The 17637-nt window shown below is 43.3% G+C and overlaps 1 protein-coding gene across 1 annotated transcript in view; it reads right to left on the minus strand.

Annotated features, from left to right (window-relative positions):
- Cfap221 (cilia and flagella associated protein 221) overlaps positions 1–17637 on the minus strand; it is an 85714-nt gene that overhangs the window by 9617 nt on the left and 58460 nt on the right. Inside the window, exons 16-22 of the mRNA XM_020184091.2 lie at positions 16237–16370; positions 14312–14392; positions 13582–13689; positions 13362–13493; positions 8175–8333; positions 6842–6933; positions 811–900 (exon numbers count right to left, since the gene is read on the minus strand). Coding sequence (XP_020039680.2) covers positions 811–900; positions 6842–6933; positions 8175–8333; positions 13362–13493; positions 13582–13689; positions 14312–14392; positions 16237–16370 — 796 coding nt within the window. The remainder of the gene's footprint in view (positions 1–810; positions 901–6841; positions 6934–8174; positions 8334–13361; positions 13494–13581; positions 13690–14311; positions 14393–16236; positions 16371–17637) is intronic.

Genomic DNA, 17637 nt, shown 5'->3' on the forward strand with positions numbered 1-17637 from the left:
TATTCTGTTACAGTAGCAGAAAACAAACTAATGCAGGTGGATATGTCTAAAACTTTGTTAGAAATGGCCCAAACAATGTATGTACATATGAATAAATAAAGAAAAATAAAAAAGAAACAAAAAATAAAACTTTGTTATGTTGATTAATTAAACTAGAAAACTTAAATGGATTTTAGTTTGCCTGGTAGAAAGTACCTTCTAAAACACATGGAGCTTGTGATTTTTCTCCCTGAAATTATGTAGTGATATAACAGAGAGCTAAGCATATTTTTAGAAGGAATCAGAAATGACTGATGTAGAGGCTTTTGCAAATGGGCAATGGTGGTGTTTTGCTGGAGACATGTGTGCTGGGTGTCTGGGAGGAGATCACAGAAAAGAAGCTGCTCTGTGTGGCTCACATTTCCCCGTCTTGGGCCTGCAGTTGGGTTTCTAGCCACCAGGTTTATTTAAGTGGCCCTGGGGACAGGAGAGTCCAGGACATGCTACAAGATGCTGGTCAGTAAAATCTTGCTTCTGGGTTTGTATTTCTTCATGTGTATCCAAACCCTACCATCTTTCGTGGGCTAACCCAAGTCCATGGAGCCTCTCCCACCCACTGGTGTATTTTAGACCTCAGGAAGGGTCTCTTTTCCATTATGAGCTGAACTTATCACCTCAGTGGTGGCAGGGCTGGGCACCAGCCCTATCTGCTCATTTAGGAGGCAAACTCAGGATATGGGTGCGCTTCTGAAATGCCTCCCAGCACCTCGTGGCTTTTCTTTTTTCCTCCAGAAAATACACACCATCAGAGATCAAAGGCAAAAAGAATACCGTTCCATAGTTTCCAGTCTGTCTTCTTCTGGTAAGGCATCCAGGAGCTCAGGGACATCTACAGGAAGCAGAACTGAGTTGTAGGCACAGCTGTGGAAAAATCACACATGCAGCCAAGGATAAATGATGGTGCTGGCAGTCACACTAGCCTTTCAAGTTCACCACTCAGGAGGCTTCTACTTCTCTGCTCTCTCTCACTCCTGAACACCCACTCATGCTTCTGGAAAAGGTGAAGGCAGGGGCCATGAGAGGCCCTGGTACACCTCTGGAGAATGCCACCAAATAAGAGATTTTCTGGAGTGTAAAAAGAGAACCATAGAAGGATCTGGGGGTGTGGCTCAGTGGTAGAGTGCTTGCCTAGCATGCACAGGGCCCTGGGTTCCATCCTTAGCACCAAATAAAATACAATAAAACACCATAGGCTCTTAAAGTGGTAGTGTTTAAATTATATTCTTTCCTAATATTTTTTCCTTATGTTATCAGTGTTTCTTACTCTATCCAAATTTAAATCTTCCCAGTTCCCTTATGTATTGTCTGGTATTATAAATTTAGGACTTTATATGAAAATTCTTAAGTGTTAGGGCCAGGTATGGTGATGTATGCTTATAATCCCAGCTATTCAGGAGGCAGAGGTAGGAGAATCATGGTCTGAAGTTGACCCAGGCGAAAGCATGAGACTCTATCTGAAAAACAAACTAAAACTAAGAACTGGGGATGTGGCTCAAGTGGTGGAGTGCTTACCTAGCAAGCACGAGGTCCTGAATTAAATCTCTAGTTCCAAAAAAAAAAATCCTTCGTATTGATTTTTTATAATTAAAAAATCATTAAAGGAATTGAGATGGAGAGAAAAAAATGTATCATTATTTAAAAAGTTGGCAGCAGGCTTCTGTTTCAAAATGGTGGAACAAGCATTTGCTATTTTGGGCTTCAATTCCTTCCTTATAAACCTTTTAAATTATATTAAAGGAATAAAGACTGAACACACAACAGTGAGGAGACCATCAGAGAGGACATCAGGGGAGAAGAGATTTTGTGGAAGAAATTTCTAGAAGCTTGGAAGAGTGCTGTCACATGAAGAAAAGTAAAGAATGACATGAGCATACTTCGAAGTGACCTCCTCCCAGATGTGGGGAAAGCAGTGGGCAGCAGGAAAGGCAGGGGCGGGATGGAAAACAAGAACAATTGAGGGCTCCTGTGTGTGTGCAGGTGCTCAGGTGAGACTCACTTGTTTGCAATCTTGCAAGTGCACTTGCTTGGCAAGGGTGGAGATGGGTGTGTGTGGGGGGTGCGGAGGAACACTATGGCACTGTGGCTTTTACAGATGGAAAAGAGAATGGGAGAGGGTTCTGTGAGCTGATCTGCAGTGATTTCCAAGGCATTTATTAAGAGAAAAAAGGAAATGCAAAAGCTTATCTAGATTGCCACCTTTTGTATAAGAAAGAAGGGAAAACAAGAAAAAAGTACCTTCTGTTTAGCATTGCAGAGGGCAACACAGGAGGGCAAGCTGGAGGGGAAGTCAGAAGACTTAAATGGATTTCCTTCCCAGGGAAGGAATGGGGTGCAAGGCAGGTGGGAGAGAGAGGGGCTTCCCTGAGTGTGCCTCTTTGTGCAGTTCAGTTTGGCAAACATGATGATGACCTGTCTATTGAAAAAACAATTCTATAATCAGATAATTAGAGCAGAGGGGAGAGAGAGAGAGAGAGGAGCAAGAGAGAGAGAGAGAAGCCAGAGAGAGAAGCAAGAGAGAGAAGCAAGAGAAGGACGGAGAGAGGAAGAGGGAGAGGGAGGGAAAAGAAAGAGAGAAATAACCAAAGTACCTTATAAATATGGTATTTGCCATATTGGGTGGGGGGGGAGTGAGGAGAGGGGAGAATTGCAAATGAATCTGAGCTCTATTTGTTGTGCTTGTTTATTCAAGTGTTTTCAGATGAGGCACTTCTGAGGCTATTTTAGGTATGTCATAAAGTTGAGTGAGTGTTGGGAGTCAGGGTTCCCACCGTGCTGAAGAAAGGAAACACAAATATGACATAGAGGAGGCAGACACTAACTCTGTGGCTGTGGACTGGACTTGTAGGTGCTGGTGTAAATTCATGATTCCTAATATATGTACACGTGTATATGTGTGCCCACAGGCACATCATGTACATATGTGTGCACATGTGTCTTTGTATGTTAAATGTGTGTATGTGAACCCTGGCTTTGTCTGCTGAAGACACCCCAGAAGCAGTGTGCACACAAGCATTCCTGGATAGAAGGCCCCATCATCCAGAGGTTGGCCATATCTACTGACTTCATGACAAAGAATCCAGGTTCTGACTGAAAATTCTACCAAAACTTTAGAACACAAGAAGTAAGAGGGGATTCCTGCCCAGAAGAGGGGCTGATAAAAGAAATGTGGACCACTCTCCAGAGACCAGACTGGTCTGGGATGATCAAAGGGAACAATCAAGACATTTTCATGAAACAAAACACATTAATTTAAAAATTCTGAGCTCGCTGTCCTTTATCTTTTTTCTGGTGTGAATACACTTTCAAAATTGAAGCAGTGATTGTGGTAATAGTGGCTGTGCATTTCTGTTTTGCTTCGCTTTATCTTAACGTCCTTACTTGATAACCTAAAATCAGACCCAACGTTCTTCTGAACAGTTTGCTCGTCTATAAAATTGAAGGTCTGGCAACTACTAGACCAGATCATTTCTTTGGGTGCTGTTCACCCTTAGAGTTTATGGACGTCCATAAGGCTCAACAAATTGTCTCTGAATTTATCAAAGAGTAAAGGAATCAGTGAACTGCTTTGATTCTTATGAATCCAAAAATGAACTGGAATATATAAATGTTAAGTAACCACACTGCATTGGTTTAACAATCCACAGATAATTCTCAGGGTCAAAGGATACAAGGAAGCAATTCATTCAGGCAAAATGACTGCAAAGCTGAAAAGTCCCTAATGGATTTGTAAGGACTTGCTATAGACTAAACGTCCTTTCCCCGGAATTCAGAATTGAATGTTGAAATCTCTACCCCCAATGGACAGGGAGCCTCTGGGAGGGGATTAGGTCATGAGGATCCAGCCCACATGAATGGGATTACTGCCTTTAGATGGGAAGCCCTGGAGAGTCACCTTGCTCCTTTTTCCATGTGAGGACACAGCAAGAAGGCACTGCTTATGTGCCAGGAAATAAGCCCTCACTAGAAACCAACTACACATGGTGCCCAGCTTTAAGAACTGTGAGAAATAAAGTTATACTGTTTATACTATACTCAGTCTATGGTATTAAGTTATAGCAGTCTGAAGGAATTAACAGAATTTTAAAAAGGAATTACCATTTTTATTTTGTAGCTGTTTTGAGAAATGTAATGGTATGATCTAGAATCTGACACCCTGTGGAAATCCATAATAAGGAAACACAGACTCTGTTCTTGATTTGTTACCTAATGGCAGTTTATTTTGAAACAAACTGGTCCAGCAGAGAGGAGAGCTTTCTTTAATTCAGATAAAATTCAGGCGTAATGGTTGGCATTTCAAGCCAAAGACAACTGCATTCTGACTGCTTGTTGAAACAGCAATCTGGAGAGACTTTTCCAGAAACATTGCTTTGGAATGTTCCAAATTCTTGGGATCCCTGTGTGCTGACAGTAGGTGGCCCAGGCAGTCTCTAATTCTCATCACTTTCCCTTTTGGTTATTATTTAGTCTCTGAACAAAACCCCAGACCCAGTTATGTTTGGTTTACAAATTACATGGGTCAAATTATTTTTATTTTTATTTTTTGAGCAGGCTGGGCAAGGTTCTAGCACTGAGCCACACTCCCTGTCACTATGTGAGTCCTTTTGGAAGTGTCCTCCCAGCTGAGTCTGTCTGGGGGTGCTGATGCCATCTGGTGGCGACAGAGTGATGGCAAGGTGGGAGGGCCAGGCTGAAGGTAGAAGATACCAAAGCACACACCGGGAAGACCTTAGATGGTTCACGATCATTTAATTTCCATCCTCACGACAGCCCATGAGTACATCACCAACCCTCTTTCACAGGTGAGGAATTATTGTTTAAAGGGCTTCAGTAAGAAGTGACAAGAAGAATGACAGAGAGCTGGTGACAGCCCCAAATAGAGGAGGCAGGTCTCTGGTGCTTGTTACTGTTTCCCTCAGTCCTGGAAGTTTTCCATCTAAAAACTGTGCTAAAATAAAGATTAGAGACGCTGACTTTGAAACAGCAACAGGGCGAATGAGGTTATGATCAGAAAGGAACTAGCGTGTTTGAGTTTCTGTGCCATGCTGGGTGCCTTGTGTTCCTTTCCTATAATCTCTAGGCAAGGGGGGTAGGGGTTGGAGATGTGCCAGGGAAGTAACCCAAAGGGAGAGAGAGAGGCCTCTGGAAGTTTAGCAGTCTCTACCTCAACTCAGGAAGACTTTCCCAGCTGGCAATGAAGGAAGAAATAAAAATCAGTATCCTAGGATCACAAACAAGATTCCAACAATTTCCCCAAATACCTGGGGAGGGGCGGGTGGGCAGAGTGTGGACATGGGGTGTCTGAACTGGGTAAGTGCTTTAGTCCACCTTCTGTTGCTAATAACAGTTACCATGGACTGGGTAAGGTATAAAGAAAAGAGCTTTGCTTGGCTCATGGTTCTGGTCCAAGGTTGAGGGGCTGCATTTGGTAACAGTTTCTTGCTGTCAGTGCCCTGAGGTGGCACAGATCATCATCACAAGGTAAGAGGCAGGGAGTACATGTGTCCACTGGTGTCTTTCCATTCATATAAAGACATCAGGACTCAACCATGGGGGCTGCACCCTGATGTCCTTAGCTAATTCTGATCATCCCCCAATGGACCGCTAGACACTGCAGTTGGGTCAAGTTTGTAACCTCTTGGTAACCCCCCACAATGGGGATTAAACTCCAACTCGAGTCTCAGAAGGGACAAAGTATATCAATGAGCTTTCGTTCTCCTAGGAAAGTAAAATATTGAGGGTGAGAAGGACCCTCACCAGTCCAAGCCTGTCTCACTGACAAGAGGACTGGGCCCAGAGAGGTGGTGGTGGAGCGAGGCTGAGGCCCCACAGCTCCTGGGGGTGGTGTGGAGGTCCTGGTGTTTCTGGGTCAGAGGATCTAGGACACTGGTGGGAGTCGGGTGAGGGGTGTAAGGATGCCCTGCTGGTCTTGGGCTGTGGCAGGGCTCAGCTTTCCTGGCCACCATGGGGATGGGCCTCATTCTGGACCACAGAATTTGAAGAGGTAACAGCTGATGATAGTCATTGTGGGACACTAGTCACATTTGCTCACCAATATCTTGTGTTGTTTGTAAGGATGTGGGCTAAAGAAACAAGTTCAAGACTGTTGGTCAGGCAGAGTCTAGAGAAAATGCATCTGGCTACTTACTTGATGTCTTGAGACTTTGAAGAGATATTAAACAGCACATCGGCAAAACTGTGTCTACTCTAATTTCTTCCTTTGTTGCCCAGCAATATTTTCATCTACTGTTCTGTGCCTGTGGCTGACCTACGAGCTGCACATTTTGCTGAGTGTCTCTGAGGACAGTGTGGGACCCATAGCAAATGCCAGGCTGACAGGAACGTGTGATATGGAGGGCACATAAGGCTATTCTTGGCAATTTAAAAAAATTCAGCAGAATCATGTGGATCAGTTGTTTACCTACACTGAAGCACTGCCAATTAGCCACTGTGACATTAGTTTTATTATTAGTGGTGCTGGGGTTTGAACTCAGGGTCTCACACTTGCAGTGTGAGCAGGCGCTCTTCCATTTCAGCCACACCCCCAACCTCTGACATTACTTTTCAAAAAGTGTATGAAGACAAATTTGGTTAAGATAAATTCATTTGACAATTTATTTGATTAGGACAAATTCAAAATACTAAAATCAACTATAGGTCACCATGTCTCTCTGACCGGCAAACCGCCCTCATGCTTTAAAAGTTTGATTTGACGTAATGCTGGCTTCTAATTTCTGTAACTCTCAGCCTCTGTACTTTGCGGGTGAAATGTGCTCCCATGAGACAAGAAGAAACTGAGGCTCACCTCTGAGTGATTTCCACCTTTGAGGGGTCCGGCAGGGAGGACAAGACCAGGGGCTGGAACTGCTTCCAGAGCATGATTCCAGGAATAATGTCCTGTGATGAAAGTTGGAGCGGGGGCACAACATGGAAAGGAAGTGTTTAGCAGGGCAAAGTCTAGAAAGGATTTCATTTCATTTAGTGGACTGTTTGTAAGCCCCCCAAATTTAGCTCCTAAAGTTGTCCTTTCACTAAGTTTGGTTGAATTTTTCTGAAGCAAAAAGACAACTGCTCCAGCAAAGGACCTCAAACAAGGCAACACAGAATGTGAGACAAAGTGGAGCCCGCAGCTCTTCACTAGCCACACAAGCGACACGTGCTCTCGCTGGGGGCAGGCATGGCCTCACATCTGTCTCCATGACTGTGAACATGATGCTATTGCATCTTCAGAGAGGGGGCTTCAGAGAAGTGGCACACCAGGCAGGGGGCCAAGTGTGCAGATGCATCTGGCAGTGCTGGCAACCGACTGAGGGTGTATGATTGGGTTGGGGGACACTATGGCTGGAGAGGCAGGTAAGTCACTGAGGGCCTTACGGGACAAGCTAATGAGGTTGGAGCTGCTTCCACAGGCAGTAGGATCCCACTGAGGGTTTTTGAGCAGGAACCTACAGGACCATTTGTGTCAAAGGAAGATTTCTATGGAGGCCCAGCAGGAGCAGTGCTGAGCTGGAGTGTGTGTCAGGGGTAAGAGGCAGGCTGGTTAGATGTGGGGATGGGAGGGCAGGGTCAAGATGCCCATAAATTCTACGCTCAAGTTCACTGCACAATGTCATGGAACAAAGCCCCAAGTGGGTGACAGGAAGAAGAGGCAGTTTGGGGTGTGGCTCAGGGAAAGTGGGCAGAGATCAGGATTTGAGTGAGGGACTTATTGAGTTTGCGGGGCCCCCGTGTGGTTCAGGTCAGGCTGGCCACTCGGGGAGAAGGAATTCTGTGGAGCCATTTTCTTTATTATGCACTTGTCACATCATCCCCCGTCCATTCTGTTTCTGCACTTGTAGGGCTCACGGTAAGAGGTCAGAGCACGGCTACCACAGATAGTGTGACTGTGGTAGGGTTGAGATAGAATCTCCCTTAACAGTGAGGATATTGCAAAGGGCAGTCTTGAGGAGAGGTGGGCGTGGTCAGGACAGGAGTGGTGTTCAGCACCCCTGTACCCCTTTAGGACTCGTGAAGGAGGGTTATTGTCACCATCCTGTTCTGCACCTGTGGCTATAGCCTTCTTTGTCCTCTGTCCTCATCCCCTGCCCCTCCCTGCAACCCAAGGCCACCTCTACCAGTGAGCCTAGTGATGGCTTTACCGTGTGATGGAGAAACTGCTTTTGGGTGAGAGGAATGCTGGACTTTTCGTGGGATTCGTGTGTGAACTTGTACTTGGGATGAGAGCACAGATGGTAGTCTATCAACGTTTCTGTGTAGGTCAGAGGGTGCTTCACGGCAAACAATCCTGGGTTGGGATTCTGCAGTAAAGAGGAAAAAAAGACTTTTTGTTTACCCATTTCCACACCAGGCATAGGACAGGCGTCAGCTGTGGCTCCCACTAGCACTAACACTCTGGATTCGATGTCAGCTCATCTAGAAACGAGAAACAGGAGAGCAGAGATTCTTCAAGTGGGTCATGCTTTAAAATGTTCCAGTCATTCATAAATGCCATTTTCTGGTTTAAGAGTTTCATTACATACCATTTGGATTTGCTAATCACACGTGGAAGCAAGTGTAACTGAAATCACAGCTTAGAACAGTCTACAGTGTTTGCTTCCAAAGATGATGGATTAGGGGATTATTAGATAAACAAGCTGGTTTTAAAAAGCAAATTAGTCTCTGGATCTGAGAACAAAAATAGCTCTTAGGAATGAAGTTAAAGAGAAGACAAAGAAGGGGTGACATTTGATGTACCAGGAAATGTCAACAGTTAACATTGTTTTGGTAATGTTTTTAATTCAGGAAGGCTCCTCTGGGATTCAGGATCTGGTTTTTAAGGGAGATCTTTTTTTTTTTTTTAATTTCCCTGCAGAACTAATAGAGGTGCAAAGCAATTATACCAGAATCCTAAACTAGAGAGCCTCTTAATGTTCTTTCCAGACCTTGCACAGCAATCCCATGCTCCAGTCCCAAACAACATAGCTTTCCCCTCACCTTGTCTAATCTTAGGCCTTAAAGAACCCACTAATATGAGGTTTTGTTTACTTTGCTTGTATGATTTTTTTTTTTAACCATGAAAAAGTCCCGTAACTCCACTTGATTTACGGAAATTGCAAAATGCCCCCTTACTATTTAAATGATGCACAGCTAGATTGGGAGGCCTTCCAGCCCCTAGGGGCAAGGTACGGGAGGACCCAGAGGATCTGAAAGTGGTATGTTGCTGTCAGGGATTGGAGTGTTTCCTGGGGAAAGGTGCTGAATGCCCGGATGTAAAGGAAGGGGAGGGCGTCTGCAGTGCCCACAGCTGTGTAGAGACAAGCCCATACCTCAGAAAGGCGAGAGGTTGGAGCCATATGTAGGAAGCCAGTGTGATGGGAATGGGGTTGGTAACACCCCATGGGGGTAGCAATGGGGCACAATGCAGTGGGAGGGAAATCACCTATGTGCCTTTGGGAGTGTGGCCTGCTCTGGTTGACAAGGCATGAAAAGAGAAAGACGCCAGGTAGCCAGCTCTTTTGGTTTGCCTTGGGCTACGGTAATGAATGCAGTCTTTTTGCAGAAGGCAATAGCACTGTCTCCAACAGCTGTACCTCAGATCCTCCAGGGTGGCCATTGCTACAGAGTTGAGTGGTCTGAATGGTCATTCCAGGATGATTTTAATTTTGATTTTCCTTAAAGCACTGCCCGGATAAGGTGGCGTCTTACCAGCTGCTCCTGTGGCTCCTCCTGTCCCCACATCCCGGAGGCTTTCTTTCCTTTGTTTCTGGGTTTTATGACTCTAATGGTCATAACTGTAATCCTAGACATTACGCTAACTTTTCCATTTCTTGATTATCGACTTCACACAGTATCTGTGGAGTCACTGCTGTGCAAGGCAAAGACTTAGCTCGTGTACACAGTGCCTCTTTGTACCAATTTCTTGTGTCATCATTTTTAGTTGAGTATCTCAGCTTCTCTTTGGGTGAAATGAAGACATTATCACGCCTATGCTTCCCTCTACTTTTTCTTCACTGTTCTACAATTTTACCTTTGTATTATTGAGATTAACATTCATGTCTGGAACCACCCAAGACCTTCATGCGTTGTTCATAGGTTGTTTCTAAAGCTGAGGACTCATAAGTAGCATTTGTTTTGCCTTGACAGTGTAAATCTGTTTCTCTTCAAGGCCAGAAGGAGGCTTAGATTATAGTTACTTTGTGTGTGAAGGTTCAATATCATATGACAGGGAGGTAGCTCAGAGGCAGAGCACTTGCCTAGTGTGCCTGAGCCCTGGGTTGTATCCTCAGTGTGTGTGTGTGTGTGTGCGCACGCGCGCGCGCACACACACACACACACACACGCAAGAAAAAAAAGAGAAAGAAAAAAAAGTCCACATAAAATTTAGAATAAGTCTGTATATCTATTTAAAGATGACTTCCTGTGTTTTTGTTGCCTAAGATTATTGTGAATTTTGTGATTAATTGGGGGAGAACTGATATGCATATTTGGTGGGACTAAGGTTTGAACTCAGGGCTTCATGCTTGCAACGCAGGTGCTCTACCACTTGAACTACGCCTCCAGTCCACTTTGCTCTGGTCATTTTGGAGATGAGATCTTGCAAACTATTTTCCAGGGCTAGCTTGAACCTCGATCCTCCCAATCTCAGCCTCCCAAGTAGCTAGGATTACAGGCGTGAGCCACTGGCGCCCGGCTGGAGAATTTATGTGTTAATAATATCATATCTCTGATCTACCAATGTGGTACATTTCTCCACTTATTTAGGTCTTCTTTGATTTCCCTCTGCAATGTTTTATAATATTCGGTGTATCAGTTTTATATGCTTTCCTCACATTTATCCTGAAGTGTTTTTACACTATTTTTTCAGTAATAAGGCTTTATAAATGTCAATTTTGTATTGTTCATTGCCAGTACATAGAAATACAACTGATTTTTGTATTGTGAGCCCATGTCCTGCAGTCTTGCTAAGTTTACTTACTAGTTTCAGTAGTTTTTTGGTAGGTTACATTGAATTTTCTGCATAGTCAATACTTTTGTTTGTGAACAAAGAGAGTTTTACATCTTCTTTTCAAATATGCATGCCTTTTTATTTCTTTTTCTTGCTTTATTGCATTGGCTATAGTTATACTCTTGGATAGAATGACTTAGAGCAGGCACCTTTATCTTATTCCTGATCTTAGGGGAAAGGCATTCAGTCATTCATCAACTTGATATTAGTTCTGGGGTTTATTTGTTTATGCAGTACTGGGGTGTGATCACAGGGCTTTGCACTTACTAGGCAGGCATTTTACTGCATGAGCCACAACCTCCAGTCCTTTTGGCTCTATTTTTGACATCGGATCTTGCTCGGGCCTGCCTGAACCTTGATCTTCCTATTTATGTTTCCTGCCATAGTTGGGATGACAGGCACAAGCCACCACACCCAGATCTCTTCTGTTGACACAGGGTCTCATGAACTCTTTGCATGGGTTGGTTTGGAACCACAATCCTTATGCTCTCAGCTTCCTGAGTAGCTGGGATGACAGGTGTATACCACCATGTCCAGTTATTTGTTAAGATGGGGTCCCTGAGCTTTTTCACAAACCTGATCCACAGGCTGGCTTCGAATCATGATCCTCCTGATCTCTGCCTCCTAAGTAGCTGAGATTACAGGCGTGAGCCACTGGCATCTGACTCGGGATTTTTAATTGATTCCATTTACCAGGTTGAGAAAGTTTTCTCCATCACTGAAAATAGTTATCAGGGATGAACATTATACAATTTCTCTGTACTTACTGAGATGATCATATTGTGTTTGCCTTTTGGTCTGTTAATCCATAGGTACATTAAGTTTTGAATGCTAAACTAATCTTGTTTTCTTGCACAAACCCTGACTTGGTTATGATACTCTGCCCTTTTATATCATGATGGATTTAATTTGTTAAAATTTTGTGACAAGATTTTGTTGTATGTTCATGAAGAATATTGGTCTGTTCTATTATTCTTCCTATAATGTCTATGCCTAGCTTTGGTAGCAGGGTAGCTTTGGAAGAGTTCAGGAATAGATATCCCTTTTCTGTTTTCTGGAACAGTTTTTATGGACTTGGCATTATTTCTTCTTTAAAAATTAGACAGAATTCTCCTGAAGGCATTTGGTCCTGATGTTTTCTTTGTGAGAAGGTTTTTAGCCATTAATTTAATTTCTTTAATAGACATAGAGATGTATGGGTTATTTATCTTCTCTCGAATATTTGATTACTTATCTTCCCCTTAAATAAATTAGAATATTTAACTTAAGTTGTTGAATTTACTAGCATAAAGTTTTCATAATATTAACTTACCTTTTTAAATATCTGTAGAATCTATAGTGATGTCACCTTTCTCATTCTTGATCAGTTTCGTTAGAGGTTTATCCATTTTACTGATCATTTCAAAGAACCAGGTTTCTCTCTCTTTAAATATTTCATTGTTTTTAATTGGATCCTTATTATTTCTTTTTTGTGAGTAAAGCAGGAGAGCTTATTTAAAAAAAATTTTTATTAGGATGTATTCATTATATGGGGGGATTCACAGTGACAATTCCTATTAGACTTATATTGTACATTATTTACATCACCCCCATTGTCTCGCCCCCTCAAACCCCTTCCTGCCCCACTTAAAGCAATTGCAAGAGGTTTCTTTGTTCTGTTTCATACAGGTATATGAAGTCTATCTGCCACTTACCCTCACCCTAATCTCCGGGAGAGTTTATTGAGGTAGAAAGGTAGCAAAAAGTATAGCTCCCAGAGCTGGCAGGGGTCTCAGGAGAGGGTGCCCTCCTTACTATTTCTTATCTCTGATTAGTTTAGGTTTCTTCTGCCTCTTCTTTTTCTAATGTCTTAAATGGGCAAACCTGGACATTAATTTGAGACCTTTCTTCTTTTCTAATGTAGGTGTACAGTGCTGTGAATTTCCTACTACTTTTTTGTTTGTATGCATTTTCATTTAGTTAAAAATATTTCCTAATTTCTCTTTTGATTTCATTTTTGGGGCAGACAAGTACAAAAGATCATAAAGCTGCTGTCATAGAAATGAGTGCTGGAATTATTATGACAGAAACATTGATTCGCCCAAACAATAAATAACGGCAAGCGATTTCAAAGGTGAGATAATGTTTTACACTTGAAATTCTCAGGCTGGGGATACAGCTTAGTGATGGAGGGCTTGCATGGCATGCCTGAGGCTCTGGGTTCAATCCCCAGCACTGAAACAACAGTAACAAACAAAATAAGACACTTGAAATTGCAAGGAGGAGAAAATATTCCCAAGAACAGCTTTTGATTTCTTACAGGAAGTAAGGAACATAGAACACAAGGCCAACTGTTACTCACGAAAATATAAAGTGGGTTATATTCTACACCCATGGCTAAGCCCTCGGGTGGCTTCATGCTCAGGATGGAGGACTTGCCAGAGAGCTCTGTGGAGTCCTTATTTGGAAGGGCTATGATGGTGGTGACTTCATCCTGTGTAAGGACCAAGAACAGAAGTTAGTCTTGATACCAGAATAAGAGGGGAAAGTGAGAGCAGTTCTTGGAGGTAAAGACATGTCACCTCAGCTCCTTGCTTCAGGGATCGAGCAAGCTTTTGGGGTCTGTAACTGACTGAAGCCTTCTGGGTGGAGAATGGTTGATATCCCTTCATTTTGTACAGTTGAGGGACCTGAGGGTGCAAGAAGACAATTGATTGAATATCCTTGAAAAGCCAGTACCATTTGGAGGCAGTGACTTCTCAACAATAGTTGCCTAATGGCAAAAGTGAGTCACCCTGTCATCCATTGGCAGATTGTGGCAACTGTGAGTTTGGGCCAGTACTGAACAGATGTCAGTGCCAGTCCTGAGCCTGGTTCTCCACACACATCAGTGTTCATGATTGCTTTTTATACCATATGCCTTAACTGTAGATACATACTGAAATATTTTTATTTTCAAAACCGGAAGTGGTCATATTAGTGGCTTCAAGAAAGGCTAACTAATGTGTGTTCACTTCACCTGTGTTTTTTCCTGAAATTTCTAATAGATGTGGTGGGAGTATTTCATACAGGCATGGCATGAAGCACACATATCTACAGAGTAAAGACCTGGGTTTCCATAGTCATGTCAGGGAAAAGGACATGGGCTACCTCTAACATACCGTCAAATAATAGCAGAGAGGCACACGGCATGTCGCTCAGCATAAGATACAATACAACAAAGCTAATACACGAGTGTTAAGTCAAGTTTGAGAATATTTTGTTCATTTCATAAGAAACCCAAATAATGAATGTTACGTGGACAGGCCTGACCTGCAAATTGAAGAAGGAATAACTCTGCTTGATTTGAACTTCTGAAGACTTAATTGGAACCAGTCCAAGACCGTCAGGAGCCTAAAATGTGAAAAGTAGAAAAAATCAAAACCAGCTGTGCTCCTGTTCCCATGACATTTTGAGACGTTATGTGACATTCTATCTCAAAGTGGCCCTTCTCGCATCCACAGTTGCCACTTGATGTATGACACACACAAAGGCAGCCCTGGCCAGCCCCTCTTCATGTCTCTCAGTGTCTGTGAATATTCTTTTTATTGTGTAATGCCATGAAGGCACAACGCGTCACCTAGACCCCCCTCAGTCCCCCACAACCAGGCCTCAGCTGAAGGGAGCTGTGTCACTCAAGTTACAAGTCCTTCCTCCTGCAGCCTGCCTCCAATGATAGGTTGAAGCCAAGGCACAAAGGCTGGGTCCTGTCACCCTATGCCAGCTTCAGAGCTTCTCTTGGAAGCTAAGACCTTTGCCAAGATACACTGCAGTCCTGCTGCTCTGGCAGCTTTGCTCCCTGGGCTGGCCTTCCATAGATGCTTGTCTGTCTCAGATGCCCAGAGAACCAGAACAGGGCCTGGCACAAGGTGGGCACTCAATGGGTTCTCAATGAACACCACACATCACTTACTCTAAGACACCACCATTGAGTCAGTGGGATGCAATGTGCACATGCCCTCATTTGTAAGAGGTTTCTCAATCTCAAAGATGCTAAATGTAAAAAAAACAGTGCATCTTAGAATGGATAAACCCAGTATCTATGGAATAAATTAACAAGGTCTTCTTTTACAGACAGGAAGGTTGAGCACTGCATTTGCCATCAGTCTTAGCAGCATTCACTAAATACCAGAGGACATGCCAAGCTTTGACCTACTCAGAAATGAGAGACAGGCTCCAGAGCACAGTAATCATCCCTTTCCACCCTACCACCCTCTTTACCACTAACTACTGAGCATTATTCTTATGTGAAAGTCACAGGCTCACTGATGCCTAGGAACCAAATATTCTAATCTATCAAGTCAATTGACTATCAAGAACAAAAAACATGGGACTTCTGAATTCAGTCCTGTAACTCTTGAGTACATTAACCTACAATGCTTAATGAATATTTTAGGATGTGAATGACAGGTTTATTCTTTGAAATAAAAATATTTTGCATATGCACTTGCAGTGAAGATTTCAGCACACTTTATTTTACTCATTCTGTGAACTTGAGCCATGGTTTATAGCTGGTTATGGGATGCTGGACCTTAGTTTCCTCAACTGCAAAATGATACAACTAGCACAAGATTTGTTGAATACTGAATGAGGTCATAACCCAGAACACTTAACTACAAGGAAAAGTTAATTATTATTTTTCTTATAGTGCATCATTGTACCCATAAGGAAAGAGGATGAATTGTGTGTGTGTGTGTGTGTGTGTGTGTGTGTGTGTGTGTGTGTGTGAGACAGAGATGGAGAGAGAGAGGGGAGAGAGAGAGAGATGGAATTTTGTCAGACCTGAGGCTGCACTCCCTCTTACTAGGCTGGGTCCAGACAGAGAGGCTGCCCTTGTCTTGGCCTTCTGTTGCAGAAGGCTCAGCTGCCTCCCTGGGTCACGTGGCCTCTCAATTCCTCCCTGCCACAGCCTCCCAGACCCAATTTCAGGGCAGCCTATATGCTCGGTTGCAGACTGGGGAGGACCCAGCCTGCATTATCCGGGAGCTCAGCGCAGGTGTACCAGGTGTGCCAGGAATTCCAGGGGCAGGGCAGATGGCAGTAGAAGCTCCCTGGTTTCCCACTGGTCATAATCCCCTGGGCACAGGTCCCTTTTGGAGCCTTTCATAGGAAGTGAAGGGACTCAGGTTGGATTTTCCAATAACCTGCCCAGCAACCGTATGGTCACGCCCACCCCAGCCACAGTTGAAGGCACCCACCAGCTCGTTGGAGTCCTGAGGAGGGGTGTAGGATGGGAAGGCGAAGGGCAGCACTTCTTTGGACTGGACTGAGAAGTGACATTCACAATCTTCCTGACTGACTTGTGGCTGAAGGTATATGGAGGTTTTCTTCTCTAAGGGTGAAAGGTAAGATGGTACGTTGAGGGCGTCCTCAAGGTGTTTTTATGTGAAACCACCATCTTTACTTGCATATTTTCTACATATCATCTCAAAATGAATATTTTATGCACACATGTATATATATATATATATATGTATAATAACATGCATTTCCATTTTTAGTTCCCCTTTCTTTACTTCAACCACTTCTCTAGTTTTAAATTTTTAAATTTCACTTTAGCTTCCTCAAACTATAATTCTTTAAACATTTCTATTAACAAGTGTTACTTGTAAATAGTAATGGGGTTCAGTGTGATATTTCCACAGGTGTATGTAGCATGCATTGAGCAAGCCCAGTCTCCTTTTTTCTACCTTCCCCTCCCCTCTTCCTTCCTAATCCCTGCTAATCCCTAGCCTACTTTCAGGTACACCCAAAAAACTGTAATTCTTAATTAAAATATTTGGGGCGAATTCGACAAAGAAAAATGTTAAAATTAGAGAAAGACATCTTATAATCTTATAGATGGCTAACTACACATGATATATGGGTAAGTTTTACTTTTTTTTGTTAAGCGTTTATTAGAAACTTCAATATCAGAAATAAACATAACATAGAAGGAAAAAAGAGAATAATTAAAATGGCACAAAATGTTTTGGGAAATACACATCTGGATCGTGGTGGAGAGGGAAGAAGGCCTCAGGGGAGCAGGGTCTGTCTGCAGGAAAAAATCTAACCAGAAGAAACGGCGACATGGCTTTGGACTCCTAGAAGTTACTAGACACTGGCCACTAACTGCCCCAGTCAGCCACAGGACCAGAGGATCAGAATTGCTTTAAGCAGCAAAGACAATTTAAGATTTAAAAGCTCCCCAACAAATGCTAGGTTGAGAAACCCCAGGTTTGGACAGTCGATCAACAAGCATAAATGACAACTATCCTCATCTGTCTGGTGACAAGAGAAAGCAAGGGTCCAAAACAAGAGTTGAAGCCCCGGTCAAAGTTCACAGATGTTACAGCTCGGTCTGGGAGGGGTTGATTTTGTTTATTGTTATCTGGGCAGGTATTTCTCCGTCAGCCGGACTATGGAGATCTGGTATTATACTAAGAGACAGGTGGAGTAATGGCGCCTAAGGTATCCACATCCTACTCCCTGGGTATGTGGGGATGTGCTCCTTTACACGTAAAAGAGAATCTGAGGATGGGATTAAGCATCGTGAATTGCGGGGATCATTCTGGACTATCCAGATGGATCTGGTGAAATCACAGGGCTGACACGAGGGA

This window comes from Castor canadensis, chromosome 4, assembly GCF_047511655.1.
Source record: "Castor canadensis chromosome 4, mCasCan1.hap1v2, whole genome shotgun sequence".
Taxonomy (NCBI): domain Eukaryota; kingdom Metazoa; phylum Chordata; class Mammalia; order Rodentia; family Castoridae; genus Castor; species Castor canadensis.